Source organism: Sciurus carolinensis, chromosome 17, assembly GCF_902686445.1.
Source record: "Sciurus carolinensis chromosome 17, mSciCar1.2, whole genome shotgun sequence".
Lineage (NCBI taxonomy): Eukaryota > Metazoa > Chordata > Mammalia > Rodentia > Sciuridae > Sciurus > Sciurus carolinensis.
The window spans coordinates 1,583,636-1,601,522 of NC_062229.1; the positions used below are offsets into that span (position 1 = coordinate 1,583,636).

The window sequence follows — 17,887 nt, forward strand, 5'->3', positions numbered from 1 at the left end:
AGACCTAGTGAGGGACGAAGACAGGATGAGAATCCAAACCAAGTCTTTCTTACCCCAAAGCTACTTCCTTCCTTGATGCTAATTTGTGAGCATCCCTCATATACTAAATATTTCATTCTTAAAATGTGCACAATCAAGGCAGTGTAATTATTAGGTATGCAGGTATGAAATGTTTTTTTTTTTTTTTTTTTTTTTTTTGTGGTGCTGGGGATCGAACCCAGGGCTTTGTGCTTGCAAGGCAAGCACTCTACCGACTGAGTCATCTCCCCAGTCCATGAAATGATTTCTTATAGTCTTTGTTATTAAACGTCTGTAGGGGCTGTGTTGTGGCTCAGTGGTAACGCACTCACCTAGCATTTGAAAGGCACTGGGTTCGAATCTCAGCACCACGTATAAATTTTTTAAAAAAGTAAAGGTTCATCAACAACCAAAAGAAATTTTTTTAAATGTCTGTGTACAAAGATAGTAAGCAAATAGCAGAGGCTTGGTTTCTAAGGAAATAAGGGTTTGCGGGAAAGGAAAATACGAAGAGCAGGGGAGACCTAGGAGCGCAAGGCTGGGGACGGGGCTCTCGGAGGGCCCGCGCCAGGCCTGTGCCGCAGAAAGGGGTCACGCAGGGCGGACAGCGCCTGTGGCGGCTGCTGCAGGTCCGCAGCTGCACCTCGGGGTGCTGCGGGGAGAACAGGCGCCCAGGGCAGACGGAGCGGACCAGCCGCCTGCGCGCGGGTCCCCAGGACATCCTGGGCTCAGGCGTCCCACGCCGCTGCAGGAGCTGTGGCCCTAGTGTGCGCCGCCTGCACCTCGGGGCCGCCCCGCGCACCGCGTCCCTGCCCTGCCTTCGTTCAGCCCGTCCTGGGAGCTGCACCCCGCAGGTGTGACGGTGTGACGGCTCTGCCTGTCCCAGCTCTTCCAGTGCTGGCCCTGAGCGGAATGTGAGGCATCCCAAGCTTTCCTGCCGAGCTGTCCCAGGACCGGCGGCCAGGCCATGAGCCCATCTCCAAGGCGAGTGGTTTAGTCGCCACCTGTGGAAGACCGGCCACCATCACCGTCAGCTCGGTGCCACCTAGTGCCCGCACGTGTGATCGCCGCGGCCTTCTGGTTTGGGCGAGGGGTGTGGGCGTACTGGCATCTGGAACTCTTGTAAATCACCAAGAGCAAGATGGGTCATTTACTTCTCGGAGCAGTGAAATTCGCGTGAAATCAGAGAACGTGGAAGAAACAGCCTATAGAACATCTGTAGGAATAGTTTAATGATAAAAGAATCAAAATTATTTAAAACTTGGCGGGATCAAAGAGAGGGGCTGGGCTGGGGCTCAGGGGTGGAGCCCTCGCCTGGCGCGCCTGAGGCACTGGGTCCACCCTCCGCATCACATAGAAATAAATAAGTAAAGCAAAGGTATTGTGTCCACGTAGAACAGTTCTTTTGAAAGTTGACAAGTGAGTTCCTGAGAGAAATATTTAAAAAAAAAAAAAAAAAAAAAAAAAGAACAAGAACAAGAAGGAAAGAGGCTGCTCAGGTAAATGCCCAGGGCACTGGGGTAAAGCCCAGAGGAGCACCCGGCTGGCTCGCCCGAGGACCTGGGTTCATCCCTAGCACCAAAAGGAAAGAGAAAACAAGTAAAGAAACTGCCTAGGAGGTCGTGGCCAGCTGTGCCACGCTCTGCCAGAGCCCTGGGCGACGCTCCAGGTGTTCCTACCTGCAGACAAGGCACAGGTGAGCACCTGGCTCCTCCTCTTTCCTCTGGCCTCTCTATCAGCGATGTGACGCTTAGGACAGTGCCAGTGTAGCGACCCGCCAGTGCTGTCCTCTCCAGCGGCCGGGGTCGTGACCCGCCCATCCGGGCGGCTTCCAGAGCCTCGTCAGGAAGTTGCGCCTTCCGGGAATCTCGTGGGGCTTCTTGTCCAACTCCGTCTCAGTGACATTCCTCGCTGCATTTTCAGTGGTGGCTGATGTTGTCATTTCTGTCATCATCTGAAATACACCATGTCAATCAAGGGGAAAGCTGGTGCACTGGCACATGCCCGCGGTCCCAGCTATGGGCACCGGGACGCTGCAGCAGGAAGAGCCTGCGTCTCAGCGCAGGTGAGACAGCCAAGGAGGCAGTGCCACCAAAGGGCACTCACCGCACTCGGTGAGGCTCTGGATTCAATCCCTGCACTGCCGAAAACATTCTGGGAGGAAACCAGACTGGCATGTGAATGGTGTCTGCGATGACCGGCCAGCTCCCCACCAGCGTCAGCTCCCCAGTCAGTGTGCCACCTGCTGCCCCCTGTTGCCCAAGGTGGCAGATGATGGAGGGGATCATGGATGTCCACAGGTGACAGTTTGCACAGAGGACTTCAACCAGGTTCTTCATGCGTCACTTAAAGACATCACGGATGGGACCTGAGAAGTGACGCTGGAAAGCGTCTGGCCGTGGGCGGTGACGGCGGGACAGCCGGATGGCCGGCACCGCAGTCTGTTCAACTGCCCGCCTTCGCTGGGGTGAAACGTCTGCACACTCAGAACGAAGCTGAGGTGCCCCAAGTCCCAGGGAGCCTTGTACAAGGAAACCAGTGTGGATGCCACTGTGACACCAGAGAAAGAACGTCATCTCCATCACCTCAGCTGGCTTTCCAGGTCACAGGGACACTCAGGTGACTGGATGCACAATGAGCTCTGAAGCCACAGACAACAGTGGCAATCACTAGCTGCTGGCAACAAGGTGACAGGCAGGCTGGCTAGTGCTGCCTCTCACAGTGCCACCAGGGTCACAAGCTACCCAGCTCCAACACCAAATAGCTCAGGATGGGGTCAGTCACCAGGGCAGTTAAGACACAGATGCTCACTGAGAGACCATTGGAGGTGAGAAGAGGCGGAGGTGCTCGCTCCGGGAGCGAAGACCCCTAGCGTAGCCCGTGCTGCAAACCAGAGCCGGGGAGCAGGGCAGTCGGTGCTGGGAGCAACCCGCAAGGGTCCAGATTGGCAGCCCGTGCAAAGACGCAGGATGTGCTGAGGGGACACGAGGCAGTGTCCAGCAGAGCCAATAATCAGAAAATGCGCTGTCACCATGGCTCTGTGCCCTGATAAAACCACTGGGAGCACGGGGTACTCACGTCTGCATTCTGAAACTTGCATGCCGTCGTCTTCTCCTAAACTGAATGGAGCCACCAGTAGGATGCCCAGCCCCAGCCATCGCGCGGCCAGGTAGAACCCCAGGCTCACGTGCCACAGGGTCACCTCAGTGCAGTGGGTCCGAGAGCAACCAAGAGCAACGGCAACGAGCGAGTTCAAAATAGGATCTCCGATCCGCTGGGAAGCCCCTCCCAAGAACCTGCCACAATGACCGATTCCTGTGAGTCGCACGTAGCCATCAACGAGGGAGATGCCCCTTTCGTGATGAAGAACGGAGGGAAGGGTGGACGGAGTCCAGTACCTGCAGCTGGGGACCGGCAGCAGTCATATTATGATCACGGCTGGAAGCAACGACAATAGGACCAAAAGCTGCTCATGTAAATCACATCACACTGCACGGAAGTCGCTCGAGCACCCGCAGGTCCAGAAACCACCGTCACGGAGACCAGACAGGTTTCACGGGAACGTGCGATCAAAGTCTTACAGAACGAAATGTACATGGTGCAACCGACGGTTCCAAACAGGGCATTTATTGTTCACATCAGCAACATAAACCGGGATTTGAAACACGAGGGACCCCACTAAGGGCGAGGCACTCAGAAGGCGAAACGTTAGTAACAACGGAGAGGCTCCCCTCCTACTCCAAGGCTTCGTACAAAAGCGGGGACACAGGTTCCCACAGCCCGAGCACAGGGGCCTTCCCGCCACAAGGTCCTTAGGGCAAGGGGACATTCCCCGCAGGCCGTGCCCTCAGGGTCTCTCCGCGTGGGATCTCGAGTGTGCCTGCAGGGACGCCAGATACCGGAAGGCCTTCCCGCACTGCGGGCACGCGTAGGGCCGCTCCCCGGTGTGTGAGCGCATGTGCACCCGCAGGGACGAGGAGCCGCGGTAGGCCTTCCCGCACCGGGCGCACTCGTAGGGCCTGCCCGCACTGTGTGTCCGCGCGTGCTTCCGGATATACTGGGGACGACTGAAGGCCTTCCCGCACTGCGGGCAGCGGAACGGCTTCTCCCCGCTGTGCGTGCGCGCGTGCTCGCGAAGGGAGGCGCGGCAGCCGAAGGCCTTGCCGCACTGCGGGCACTGGAAGGGCCTCTCCCCGGTGTGCGTGCGCGCATGCGCGCGCAGCGAGGCGGCGAAGCCGTAGGCCCGCCCGCACTGTGCGCACCGGTGCGGCCTGGCGGCGCCGTGGGTTCGCAGGTGCCTTCGCAGGTAGGCGGGGCAGCTGAAGGTCTTCCCGCACTGCCCGCAGGCCCGGGCGCTCCCCGCCGCGTGCGTGCTCCGGTGCGCGCGCAGGGACGCGGGGTAGCGGAAGGCCCTCCCGCACTCGGCGCACGCGTAGGGCTTCGCGCCGCTGTGGGACCGCCCGTGCTCCCGCAGGGACGAGTAGCAGGTGAAGGCCCGGCCGCAGCGCGCGCACCGGTAGGGCTTCTCCCCGGTGTGCGTCCTGGCGTGATCGCGGAAGGACGAGTGGCAGCCGAAGGCCCGGCCGCAGCGCGCGCAGGGGTAGGGCTGCTGGCCACTGTGCGTCCTCACGTGGTCGCGGAAGTACGAGGGGCAGCTGAAGGCCTTCCCGCACGCCTCGCAGCGGTAGGGCTTCTCTCCGGTGTGCGTCCGCGCGTGCCGGGCCAGGTAGGAGCGGTACTGAAAAGCCTTCCCGCACACGCCGCAGGCGTGGGCCTTCTGCCCCGCCGCGCCTCCCCCGCGGGGTGGGCGGCCGGACAGGGTCCCGCCCTTCCCGCCTTTCAGGGACCTTCGGCCCCGGGCACTTCCCGCGCCTTTGCGCGAGGCGGTCCCTGCCTCCGCACCTTCCCCGGGCTTCTCCGGGGAGCCAGCTGTCGCAGGAGGACACAGGCGGCCGCAGGCTTGCTCCCCGTCCTCACCCGGCTGCGGCCTGCGGCCAGGGCGAGGCCCCTGCTGGCTCGCGTTGCGATCACCGGGCTCGCGTGCACACACGGGCGGACTCCCGGGGTGGCTCACGGTGTCTCCACGCGGACCTTCCCTGCTGTCGGAGAGGCTGCTCACATCAGCGCTGTTCAAAGCAGGAAGAGCACTGTTCAACGGCCAGCGTCTGCGGCTGACCGCCCCTAACGGCTCGTCCGTCGTTGCTCATGATGACTTTGACTACTTGGCTGCCCTGGCCTGGGTATGGCCGCAGGCTTCCTGTCCTGGCTGGGCGCTGGCCTTCACCTCGGCCTATCTTACACATGGGGCCTCCTGGTGGGGGTACCAAGCTGTCTCAGATGCTCAACACCAACATCACATGCAGGAAAATACTGGGCTGGGCTCAGTGGTACAGCACTTGCCTAGCACAAGGGAGGCACTGGGTTCCATGCTCAGCACCACACAAAAAAACTAAAATAAAATAAAAGTCTTGGGCTGGGATGTAGCTCAGTTGGTAGAGTGCTTGCCTTGAAGGCCCTGGGTTCAAACCCCAGCACCGCAATTAAAAAAAAAAAAAAAAAAAGAGGTCTTCTGTCCATCTACAACTAAAAATATTTTTTAAAAAGAAAGAAAATACTCTCTTACAAAAACTCTCCGTGTGTACCCAAGTGTTCAGTAACAGAAATGTTTTTTCTTTCTTTCTGAGTTAGTCTAGCGCTGCTGGGAGGATACTCACATGGCTGAGCGCACTCACCTCGAATGCCTGTCCTGGATTTGGTCATCGCCAGGGTTATCAAGTCTCCAGTTTTCTCCAAAAACAGACCAGAAATCACTTCTTGTGAATTTTATGCCTGGATCATTGCTGGATATTCCATTTCTCAAAAGACACCGCTGAAAACTTGACCCCCTAGTTTTAATATGGATGTGACCATCTGCAAAAGTTGGTGAACAGTTATTTCTTGGAAAAGGAATGGAGAGCTAACGGAGGCAACAGGCCCCGGTGTATTTCCTTCTATGCTGACCCAGAAACACACAGTCTGGGCATGTGGCTCAGTGGCAGAGAAGAAAGAGCAGAGGGAAGGAAGCCACGTTTGACAAGCAAAGACGAACACGGGCGCTAAGGAGGCCTCTGGACCTTGGTGCTGGGGGCGCTGTCGGCAGTAAAGGGAACGGACCAGAGGGCAGCCTGCTTCCTAGGAAACGCGTCCGCGTGGACGGAGCTTATGTGGGCAGCAATACTGTGAGAGAAGCCATGCCGGGAGGATCTAGCAAAATGCACCGGCCCAAATCCTGCCCCTCCCGGGGTTCCTGCTCACACAGAGACCCTGAGGGGTCCCCTCCCTGTCCCCAGTGCCACTGGGAGGCCAGATGGGTGTGAGTGGCTGCCTCCCATGTTGAAGGGGCATGACGAGGGCGGACGGGCAGGAAGCAGCCCGCCTGGTGCGCAGCCCCACCCGCCCGTCAGGGCTGCCGCAGGAGAGGAGGGGTCTCACTGCAGCAAAACGGCAGGTCAGCTGCGGCTGGATCACGGCAGAACCTTCACAGCAGTGGGCCCACAGAGCTGCTTCCACTGCTCCAAAGTGACACTGGGGACCCTGCTCACATTAGAAAACTTAGGGAGCCTCAAGACTGACAGCCAAGCCAGGTGGGGTGCTGCGGCCTGTGACCCCAGCTGCTCAGGAAGCCGAGGCAGGAGGCCGCGTTCAAGGCAAGTCTGGGCGATTCATTGAAACCCTGCCTCAAAATTCAAAAAGGGCTGGGATGTAGCTCATTGGTACAGCACCCCTCCCTTCAATCCCGGCATCAAAAAAGAAAAAAAAGACTGGTAAGAAAAATGGCAATAAGATATAGATTTTGTTTCAGGGAGACTTTTGACCTTGTGTTCCACGAAGGCTGGAGCTGTGTCTGTTTCTCCTCAAGCACATTCCAGATTCTGGGCCCAAAGGGAAAAGGACAAGATGCAGTTTTCCCTGGAGGCACAGTGAAGGAAGGAGGCCACTCTCACCTATAGAGGCCAGGTTCCTGCAGGTCTCCAGCATCACATCTCTGTAAAGCTCCCTCTGAGCATGACTCAGCAGCGCCCACTCCTGTGGGGTGAAGTCCACAGCCACGTCCTCCAAGGTCACCGAGTCCTAGAACGTCACACGTGTTATCCCCAGGGTGTTTGGGGAAGGCCAAGGCTGGCAGCCGGGGCTGCTGAATCAACTCAGGAATCCCGAGCCCTTGGCCCTCGCGCCGCTGTGCGAGATGACAACAGGCAGGCAAGTGAATGCCAGGCATCCTGACGGAAAGCACCATGGCGACGTGAGGCCTCAGAAGGCAGCCGCCGGGTGGCCCTGCAGCTACTGAGATGGGCAGTCAGGGGCAGGGGCCGGTGGGAACAAATCACCAGTTAGGCGATGTGGAGATCGCTATGTGGCTTGCTTAAATTTCATGGTAGCCAGATAGCAAAATCATCTCAACTGTCCATCGGCTGACCTGGGTAAGGAAAACGTCTATTCAAACACAAGAAAGAAAGAAAAGGATGCCCGTGTGCACCATCCCACAGTGTGTGGGTCAGGACTCACAACCCAGCCGAGAGACCCCTGGCTGATGAGGACTGAGGCCCTGGGTGGGGGTCTACACCAGGAGGAGATGGGATGTGAGCAGAGATAGGTCCCCTGGGGGCTGAGGGACCCTCCCTCCTTCCTCCAGGTTGTGACTCAGAAACAACCAGACACCCTACAACTCTGAACACGAGGTTTGCCCCTAGTGAGACCTTCAGAAATTTACTCAGTTTGCACAGATTTTACTCTGGCTGCCCCAACTTGGTGCTTAGCCAAACCAAACCACAGGTAATGGCTCGAGGGCCACCTCAGAAGGACAACACACCCACAGACAAATCTGCAGAGCCCCCTGATGCTCAGGAGCCTTCCTGAGCAGAAGTGGCTGCCACTGGCACAGTAGCAGGTCCCCAGCAAGGGAGGCTCCTGAGCCAGCCCAGATGCACCTCCACAACCCCATGCAGGCTCCACTGTGGCTGGGCTCGGACCCCAGTCCCCACCCAGGTGATATAACTGCTTCACACCTAAGCCCTTCGCACTGTATGGGAATCAGAACACAGCAGAGCCACACAGGCACTCCATGTTCAAGGACAGGAGGGCAGATTCTAAGAGATGCCTTGTCCCTCCAATGATGCCTTCAAGGAAACAGCTCAGTTAACTACTGATCCTCATGATAAATCATGAACTCCCAACCCCATGGACACTCCTCGGTTTTATGGGGTACATTTGGCAGAACTGGCATTCATAACTGATGCCCAGCCAGTAATGAGAAGTGGACAAGATCCTGCGCAGCAGGGTCACTGTGGTCTTATCAGTTCTTTCACCCCAAGTCTTCACCCTCTTCACCTGAGTTGTCAGTGGTCTGTGTCTCCCTACAATTTCAATGGAAAGGTGTCTCTGTATTTGAGACATTTTTCCCCAGAAGCATGTCCAGGCTAAGCCCTGAAATACAATGGAACAGCCACTGGCAAAGACAGATCAAAAAAAAAAAAAACTTTCCACCCTCCTTAAAGACAAGAAAAAGGCAAAAAGGAGTTGCTATTTTACATCGAATGGAAGCTGAGGCTGGAATTGGGAAAGACTGGTGCTGAGCTGGACACAGGTGCCACTAGCCACAACTGGCAGGTGACATGGAGTTTTGATGAGTTCTGTGCTCCCAGAAACAGCAAAGAGGAAAGTAATCCCACCCTGTGATTTGGAGAATGGTCCTGCAAACCTGTGGGATGAGAATGGCTGAGCCTTGTAGACCCAGGAGACCAGACCTCCCAACCCCCATTCTCTCTCTCACACTGAACAGCTGCACACTCATCCCCTGGATGCACGCTCATCAACTGGAACAAAAGCGTCTGATAGTCGTGCCTGGGTTCCGCTTGGTCTTCTTCCAGGGGCTGCATGAGGGGAGCTGAGTCTGCAGACAGCCCCTCCTGAGAAGCAGCTGGCATGGGGCGGGGTGGACCTGTGCTCCCATGACCCCTGACTTTCATCATCTTCCCACTACGGCTCTTCTAGCCTTGTTTAGGCTTCCGCGGAGGAAAACTTGTGACCCAGGTCTTCAGATGCATGGCCCTCGCAAGCGGCCAGCTCCCATTCCAGCGCTCCCTCTGCCGTCTCGCAGGAGACCCATCCCCACGTGGCCACATTCCCTTGTCCCCTACACTCAGTCCCCTGATAATCTTTCCAACCCAAGTCTGTACGAAGTTTGGATTCTTTATTTCACACGGGCTTCAAACAGTGTTCCATTTCCCTGTTTCTCACCAAATCATTACTCAGGGAACACGGGGTGGTGCCCAAGTCTGAGCAAGTGCAAAACTGTGACCTGCCCCCTGTCACCTGATGCAGCCGACCTCCCCGTGCTCGCTCTGCTCCCCCTCACAGTTCCTGTTTGCCTCTCCTCATGGATAAAAGGAAAACGTTTTTCTGTTGTATTTGGGGTTTGCAGGTTTCTGAGACTGGAGCATCGTCTCTACTGGCAATCGTCTTCTTGAATAGTCTCTCCTTTTCTAAATCTGGATTCGATTCGGGCAGGCCGCAAGTCCGCTCACCCCGTCTAGGGTACGAGTCCCTCTAAAGACCCAGGCTGACCCCTAAGCTAGTTCCCAAGTCCTCGGCTGCCCCCCATCTGACCCGGAGCCCCTGTTCGCCCCCGCCATCCCCCAAACTAGCCACCAACTCCTCCCGCCCCGACCGTTTTCAGAAAATGCCAGGTTCCCCCGACCTCGGGCGCTGTGGCACTGTCGCCCGCGGCCCAAGCGCCAGGGCTCCGGCGCTGCCCTCCGGGTGTCGCCTCCCGAGGCCGCGGACTCCGGGGCGCGGGGAAACACAGGCCGCTTCCACCCAGCCCTGCCTGGGCTCGGGCGCCGCCCGCACTCACCATCCTCCGCCCTCCGGGGCCCCGTGCTGGATCCCAGCCACCCGCGGTCAGTGCGGGAGAGCGCGGGCACCTTCACCTGGGACCGCTCGGCAGCGAAGCGCCGCCCCCGGTCCCTGATTGGCCCGTGCTGCCTACGCCAGGGCTCTTGATTGGACGGTTCCCGACCCAGAGCTTTTTATTGGTCAGTATCCAGGGCCCCGTCCCCCAAATCGCGATTGTTCGCCGCATCTGCCCAGATTGGACAGTTCTCCAGGTTCGGCCGACCGCAGCTTGAGTGACAGGCGCGCCTGGAATACTCTCGGGCAGCGCTTCCTGTCCCCGGACATCCGAAGCTGGGCTTGCGCCCAGCTCTCCTCTGCGTCCTCCTCCTGGACGTGGGCACTAGGTGTGCACGAGAACTGCAGACTCAGTTTCCTCCTGAGGGACGCCCATACCGGACAGGACTGGACGGCACAGTTGACCTGGGTGCCTTCAGGGTCATCAGAGTCCGCTGGGCCGCGGTCACCCGTGCTTCTGCGCTCTTGGTTTAAAAACAATGACATCACCACGTGGGCTGAAGGTCTGCTCCGTGTGGATGTTGGGCTGGAGACTGGACGCTCCGCACGACCCTCCCGGGCGCACGTAGCCGGCGCTGGACACCAGGACCCAGGGCCTCAGAAGCCCTTTGCACTAGGGAGGGGCTGCAAACCTCAGCCTGTGAACAGGCAGCAGTCAAATCAACCACAAGCAAAAAGCCGGTGGTTTAACTTGCCAGGTTTATGGCACTGAAAGAAAGATTCGTTTTTGAGGATGCCCCTTGAGAATCCTGTAATGTAAAAGGCTGTGGTATCCCTAAGACAACAGTTTGTTTGTGTTTGCTTTTCCATTTTGCAGTTCCTTTAGGTAAAACCTATCCTCGTTCCTGATAACAAACAGCAGCCAGTTATTTCGGACCTCCACACTGGATAAATTCCATCTCTCTCGATACCCAAGTTTGCGTTCATATTCCACAGTATTTGGTGGACCCTGATGCATTGGCTAATTTTGAAACGCTCCCTTAGAATTCTGTGAAATTGCACAAAGATGAGAGCCCTGCTACCAGGGCTGCCACCTCGAAGCTGGTCTCAAAGCTCCTGATACACGTGTCCAGTCAAACCCAGAAACAGTGTGAGCAGGACTTCTTCCGGGCTTGAGAACTGATTTCAGGATCACAGATTGAGAGAACTGAGTGGTGCTCCAAAACCAGGCTGCCCTGGTCCTTTAAAGGGAAGGAAAGGCCAAGGACCAAGGACATCCCACAGGTTACCTAAAAAGAAAGGCAACTGTGCAGAGATGCCATCCTCATGCCAAACTGAGTGTCACCAGGCTGTGTGGATGTAGCTGACCATTAGGTGGAACTGCTTAGCTGCAGCCCCCCAGTGAGAGATGTTAAGGGCTTTACAGACCTTGGCCTGGTTCAAAGGTCAGTATTCTTGTGTTAACTTTTCAGGCCCAGTTCAAGAGTTCACTTTCCCAACCAGCTGCACCTGTCATCCCAGCACTCGGGAGGCTGAGACAGGAAGATCACAAGTTCAAGGCCAGCCTCAACCACTTAGCAAGACCCTGTCTCAAAATAAAAATGAAAAGGGCTGGGGATGCGGCTTAGTGGTTAAGCAGCCCTGGGATCAATCCTTGGTACAAAAAAAAAAAAAAGATAAAAAATAGAGTGCTGAGTTCAATCCCCAGTACCACAAAAAAGAGGTTCACTTTCCTAGGCAGCCCTTCAACACACACATAGCCCTGGTCCCCGATGGCCTTCCGCTCCATTCTGAAATGCTCCTTAGAAGCTGCTTTTTTCAACTTTCTTCTGGACTTCACGCACTGGGTTTGGGACTGTCTGTTCTGTCAGCGAACCTTACTGATGGACTATGGAGTTTGACTACCTAAACCATCCTGTTCATAGACACCCTCTTGCCACTGATTGTGACCCCCTTTGAATTCTTATTTTAATTGATTTAGGAAAAAATAGTAAAATTCTAAATAAATCTGGCTTGAACCTGAAAATCGTAAGGAGATCCAGACAGGATCAGGCAAGAGCTCTTACGGGCGCTCAGGATCTGTACAGCTGACCCAGCCAGCCCTGCTCATCTGGGCTTGCCAGGGCTGGGGAGATGGTGAAACCACCAGAAAACAGATCAAGATGTGCCCTGGACTCACGTTCTGTACTGCTCAGCGTGTCCCATGTGTCCCATGTCCACAGATGCTATAGTCAGGTCTGGAATGTCCCCAAAGGCCCACGGGTTAAGGCTTGGTCCCTAACTCAGTGCTCCTGGGAGGCGGGGGAGGCTTTAAGAGGCAGGGCCCTGTGGGAGGTCGTAGGCCACTGGGGCATTTCCTTGAAGGGGACTCCAAGGAAAGCGACTCTGGTCTCTTCCTGTTACTCCTGGTCATGAGACAATGACTCTGCTCTGCCATGTTCTCCACCATGATGTGCTAACTTACCACAGGCCCAAGAGCAAGGGAACCAACTGTCCATGGACTGAAAGCTTGAAACCTGAGCCCAAACAGACCTTTCCTCTTTATAATTTGGTTACAAAGAGAAAAGATTTAGCCAGATGCAGTGGTGCATGCCTAAAAACCCAGTGACTTGGGAGGCTGAGGCAGGAGGATTGCCAGTTAGAGGCCAGCCTCAGCAACTCAGCAAAGGTCCTGAGCAACTTAGCAAGACCCTGTCTTAAAAATGAAAAGGGCTGGGGATGTGGCTCAGTGGTTAAGCACCCCTGGGTTCAGTCCCCAGAACCAACAAAAAGAACAAGGTTGATATTTCAAAGCTGCCTGATCTCTGCCAGGTAACAATCTTCTTTCTCCCAACCAGGAACCCATAAGAAACTCTAGGTCCCACCCCAGTCTTGGCAAGGTCAGAACTGCACCAAAATATTGGATCCCAAGAGGGAATGAGCTGAGGAAGGACCCTGTTATCCCCAGGCCTAAACGCTGGCAGGCCCAGTCCATGGACATCAAGTGGGTCTGCGTGAGAACAAAGGGCCCTCAGGCAGGCTGGACGGTTGAAGAACCCGCAGGGAGGGCTCAGACTTTCTAAACACAAGTAATTCAAGGGAACTGAGGTGGACATTGAGGCCTTCTCCTGGAGAAACCGTCTTTCCGAGCTCAGCCCTAGGTGTCACTAACAGCACTCTGGTTGTGAGAAGCTGCAGTGGTCTCCTTCTTCCTTCTTCTGTCCACTTCCACTTCCAAGGTCCCACTCCCAGGCTGCCATCAACAGCACTCCCTCCGCTGCCCCCGCCCACAGCAACACTGGGCTCTGTGGACCCCAGACCTCTGCCCCTACAGAAGCCACCGCGGCCCTAATTCCTCCACGGTCAGTTTCCCAAATGCTTAAGCATTGGCAGACTTGGAATCTCCTATCAATTTTTACTTAATAAATCTCACGAATGATCATGTATTAGTTCACCAGCGGCTGGTTTCACTTAGAGATGCTTCAAGGGGGTGGGCACGCTGGCACAGAGGGCCAGAGGCCTGCTCCAGTTGGCTCTTACAGGTCACCGAGTTCAGCCTCTCTGCCGTCACACTGTTTTACAGCTCCGCAAATGGCCAAGGGCTCTGGGAGTGGCTTGGTGGCAGAGCCCTTGCCTGGCATGCGAGAGGCCCTGGGTTCAGTACCCAGCACTGCAGAGAACAGACAGCAACGCATAGGCGCCCTGCCGACGGGCCCGTTCTGCCCAGGGGAGGGCCGACCACCCGCCTCCCTGCAGCGAGCAGGGCCTCCCTGGCCTGCGCTCCAGCCAACACTCCCAGGCTCCAAAAGTGTCCACCAGCTGCAGCCCCAGCTCCTCCTACGACACCCCCCCCCCAGGTTTTTTTCCATTAGTAGATGGGGCCTTGCCAAGTTGTGGGGCTGCCTTGAACTGGTGCTCTCCCCGTCCCCACCTCCCAAGTGGCTGGGAGGACAGGCATGTGCCACTTGCCCAGCAAGCACAATGTCCTCCAGGGGCACCCAGGCTGCCCTGTGTGTGGGGACCTCACTGTCTCTTGGGTTGCTTCTTGGCTGTGTCATGTCCACTATGGAGATGGGCCACCCTGAGCTTAGGCACCTGCCTGTGGATGACGTCTGCTGCTGTGAACGCTCTGTGTCCTGCTTTAATTACCCCAAGGCAGCCGCGTGACACGGCAATACTCTACAGACCGACCCTCAGATCCCACCAACCCCGCACACCCCCGCCACCCCAGCACTGGGGAGGCTGGCGCAGGAGGAGGCCAGGAAAACATGACAAAGGCCGGGAGGGGCTCAGTGCTAACGTGCCCTGGGTTCGAGCCCCAGGACCAGAGAAAATAAAGTTCACATCAAATTGCAAGGAACTCAGAAGGGCCAAGAGCCTTGAAAATGAAGCACAAAATGCTTCCTGGTTCCAACACTTGCCAGAGCGCAGAAGCAGCACCGTGTGGTGGACAGCCAGCACGCCACGCCCTGATCTGGCCCCAAGCGCAGGGAGGGCACAAGAGCCGGTGAGGTTCAGGCACAGGAGAAAGGCCCAGAGAGAGAGCCGGGCGTACAGTCGACTGACTGCTCAGGGGAGTGCCGAGGCCCTGCAGTGGAGAAAGGCTCTCTTCTCAACAGGTGGGTGGCAGGGCAGCCACTGCCAAAGAATGACATCAGACCTGACCTCACGTCAAGTACAAGACTGAGGCGGTCGAACACCTACAGGTGAAGCCAAACTACAAAAGGAGAAAGACGGGTAAGTCATCCTGACCTTGGACCTGGCGGACACGTTCACGCTCTCACGACTCAAAGGACACACTGGAGAGTGAAAAAGAAACCCGCAGAGTGAGAGGTGGGACTTCAAGTCACATACCTGATAAGGAATTTGTACCCAGAATAAATGAAGTCTCACCACTCGATTTGAAAGGGACAAAAACCCAGTGAAGGGGTGGGGTCTGAATAGACTATTTTTGTTTTAAGGAAATTATATAAATGGCCATGAGCCCATGAAAAGATACCCATGACTGTCAATCACCAGGGAAATGCAGATCACACCCACAGAGGGTCCTACTCCTCTGGTCGTAGGATGGGCAGAATCCAAGACCACGACCATGACGTGCTGGCAAGGATGTGGAGCTCTGTGCACTCCAGGCTGCGGCTGGTGGGAATGCAAAACGAGGCGGCAGTTCTTCAAACAAACGAACTGCCATCTGACATGGGATTCTACCCCAAAATAACTGAAAACAGGTATAAACAAAGCCTCATACACTCGTGATTATAGCAGCATTACTCCTAACAACCAAAAGAGGGTAAGTGAAATGTCTACCAATTGATTTCTAAACAAACACAATGCGGTCCACCCACACAATGAAACAGTATTCAGTCAGGAAAAGGGATGTTCCAACATGAACGAACCTTGGCAACATTATGCTCAGGGAAAGAAGCCAGATGCAGGACACATTCTGTATATGATTCTACATATGAAATATCCAGAATAGAGAAACCTATAGAGAGAGGTGGATTAGAGGATACTCACAGCTGGGGGTAGGGAACAGGGAGATGGAGGTAAGGCTAAAGAGTACATCATTTCTTATTGATGTGGTAAAATTGTTCTGATGTTGCTATGGTTGTGCAAGTCTAAAAACACTAACAGTCACTGAATTGTACACTTAAACTGAAGGAATCTTATGGTATCTCAGTTATACCTCAAAAGTCTGCATTTTTTAAATACACAGTGAATATTTTTTTCATATTGGGGATGGAACCCAGGGCCAGCACAAGCCAGGCAAGGGCTCAAACACTGAGCACACCCAGCCCCCTTTACTTATTTTCTATCTTGAGACAGGATCTCACTAAGTTGCCCAGGCTGACCCTGAACTTGTGATCTTCCTGCCTCAGTCTCATGTGGATGAGATGACAGACATGTACCACTGCACCTGGTCACACTAACCTATTTAAATGAAAATAAAAACACTAGATGTCCGGTATCATACTGGACCTCAGAAGCCACAATAAGAAGAATATGTGCAATCATGCTTGTGGAAAACACTGAAAATTCCAAGAATCTGCGGAGAAATCAGGGTAGAAAAAATACCTATTGACTAAAATTGAATCAAATCTTCATGACAAAACTGAGTCTGTGAAATCTGGCCCAGGGAAATGTGCCTTAGGAGAACTTTCAAAAGTTGAAGCTTTGTTGAGTAAATTTGTCACTGTCACCACTGTCACACGTCTGTCAACCAACCTTCCAAGTAACCATGAAGGACATGAGACCAGTGGCACTTTTAAGTGTCAACCAGAATGATTTTCACTCCATGTGGGCCACTCCAAGGATGATCTGGTAGTTTTTATTACAATTTAAAATGTATGCCGTCACAACGGCCACACCTGTAATCTCAGCTATCTGGAGTTTGAGGCCAGCTTGGGCAGCTTAGCAAGATCCTGTCTCAAACGTTTTAAAATGCTAAGATGTGGTTGGGTGTAGAGGGCTTAGGCGGCACGACCAAAACCTCAGGTTCAATCCCCAGCACCAAAACAGTAGGAAGAGGAAGTTCCCCCTCAGTACCTGGGAGAGACCAGTCCCAGGATCCCCAGATACCAAAATGCCTGCAGCCCACGTCATTTCTGCAAAGTGGTCTAGTGCTTGCACAGGGCCAGCACACACCCTCCCTCCTCAGACTTCGGGTTGCCTCTCCATCGCCCAGTTCCACACCAACGTTACCTACACAATTGTCGCACCATGCTGTTTGGAGAAAAGAGTCCACGTGTTCAGTACAATTATTTTTAAAAATATTTTCAAGCCAAGGTTGGTTGAATCTACAGATGCGGCATCGCTGGACACTGATGACCGGCTGACTGTTCATGCTGAGGACATCTCTGAGAGTCCACAGAGGCCACTGGAGGTTTTGGCTCGAGGGGTTCACCCAAATAACAGGGGGCAGACACTGGATCTCCTTTTTCGGGCACACCGTCTGGTGCCATACTGGGTGTAGGCTCTCACAATCCTTTAATCTGATAAGTATACAAACCATACACACATTATGCTTCCCAAATATGGAGCGCCACAAAAGTAATATTGGCAGGGCGGGGGACGTGGCTCCGCGTGCGCAAGACCCCGTGTGGGACCCCAGCAGCCCCCACCCACCGAACACGTGGCGGTCGGGAGGTCTGCACCGCAGGGCTCTGCTTACTTGCCGAACGCAAGGACCAACGGACGTGGGACCCGGGACCCCGAGCACCTTCCGCGGCCTGTCGGCCTCACGCGGGGGCTGACCAGGGCCGGCGCCCGCGGCTGCAGAACCGGATTTGCGGAGGCGTCTCCGCCAGGCCTTCCAGCGGCCGAGGACAGGCCCGAGGGCGCCTGGGCGCAGCGTCTCCCAAGGACGCGCTGGAGCTCAGGTGCCGGCGCTCCGGCCCCCAAGTCACAGCGGCTGGGACGCCATCAGGAACCGCGGGCCGTCCCGCTGGCCCGGCCCCTGCGGCTCTCGCGCTCCGAGAACCCGACTCCATTTCCAGCCCAGGAGCAAGACTCAGATAAGGAGATGGCCGGCACCGCGACCCCGGGCCACCTTCCCTCGCGGTTCCCAAGGAAACCGGGGCGGCCCCTCCACCCGAGGCGCCATTCGCTGAGCCAGAGCAGACCACACTTCGAGCCGGTATCATCTAAGCCCCAGGATGCCCGGAAAATCCCACGGCCCGCCCCGCCGCTCCAGCCTCGGCACCGCCCCGGAAGTCCGCCCCAAGGCGATCCCGCCCCCTGCCCTTTGAACCTCGCCCCGCCCTTTGTCCCTTCCGCCCCAGGCGAGTGCCAGCCGCGAAGGCCACCCAAGGCAGGCGAGGTGGAGAGAAGAGAAGTCATCCTCGGGAGAGAAGGACTGCTGGGGGCAGAGACAGCCGCCCCAGAGCAGCCCGGCCCACGGACCGATACCCCGCTTCCGGTTCCGGTTATTCAGGAAGCGGAAAAGAAGGCGAGTCCGGGGCTTGGGATTGAGGGACGGGCCAGGTCCTCCAATCGATGATCA

The 17,887-nt window shown here is 55.8% G+C and overlaps 1 protein-coding gene and 1 long non-coding RNA gene across 4 annotated transcripts; both read right to left on the reverse strand.

The window, feature by feature from the left end:
* Nucleotides 1–246: 246 nt before the first annotated feature.
* On the reverse strand, nucleotides 247–10,180 carry Znf77 (zinc finger protein 77). Of its 3 annotated transcripts, XR_007105944.1 has the most exons (5): nucleotides 8,828–9,606; nucleotides 7,002–7,128; nucleotides 5,751–5,928; nucleotides 1,698–5,144; nucleotides 247–1,022 (listed from the first exon to the last, which is right to left on the reverse strand). XR_007105944.1 is itself a non-coding variant. In XM_047532120.1 (4 exons), exons 1-4 carry the CDS (start codon nucleotides 9,911–9,913, stop codon nucleotides 3,866–3,868), a joined length of 1,587 nt encoding a protein of 528 aa, XP_047388076.1. In that variant the 5' UTR covers nucleotides 9,914–10,180; the 3' UTR covers nucleotides 1,470–3,865. The 3 variants fall into 3 exon arrangements, 2 of the variants coding, with proteins under 2 accessions (XP_047388076.1, XP_047388075.1); XM_047532120.1 differs by lacking the exons at nucleotides 247–1,022; nucleotides 8,828–9,606 and adding an exon at nucleotides 9,911–10,180 and having other exon boundaries at nucleotides 1,470–5,144; XM_047532119.1 differs by lacking the exon at nucleotides 247–1,022 and having other exon boundaries at nucleotides 1,470–5,144.
* A 6,453-nt stretch (nucleotides 10,181–16,633) lies between these two features.
* LOC124968873 (uncharacterized) lies at nucleotides 16,634–17,586 on the reverse strand. The gene is made up of 2 exons (XR_007105880.1): nucleotides 17,057–17,586; nucleotides 16,634–16,877 (listed from the first exon to the last, which is right to left on the reverse strand). It is a non-coding gene; the product is annotated as an uncharacterized LOC124968873 (long non-coding RNA).
* Between the last annotated feature and the right edge of the window lie 301 nt (nucleotides 17,587–17,887).

What these genes read in the sequence shown, in the direction of transcription:
- Znf77 (XM_047532119.1), bottom strand. Translation starts at nt 8,848, where the DNA reads ATGAGTGTGCAGCTGTTCAGT. An exon ending in CAGGAACCTGGCCTCTATAG is followed by an intron (nt 5,929 to 7,001) that starts GTGAGAGTGGCC and finishes CAACTTTTGCAG; the next exon opens with ATGGTCACATCCATATTAAA. An exon ending in ATCCAGGACAGGCATTCGAG is followed by an intron (nt 5,145 to 5,750) that starts GTGAGTGCGCTC and finishes TGCTTTGAACAG; the next exon opens with CGCTGATGTGAGCAGCCTCT.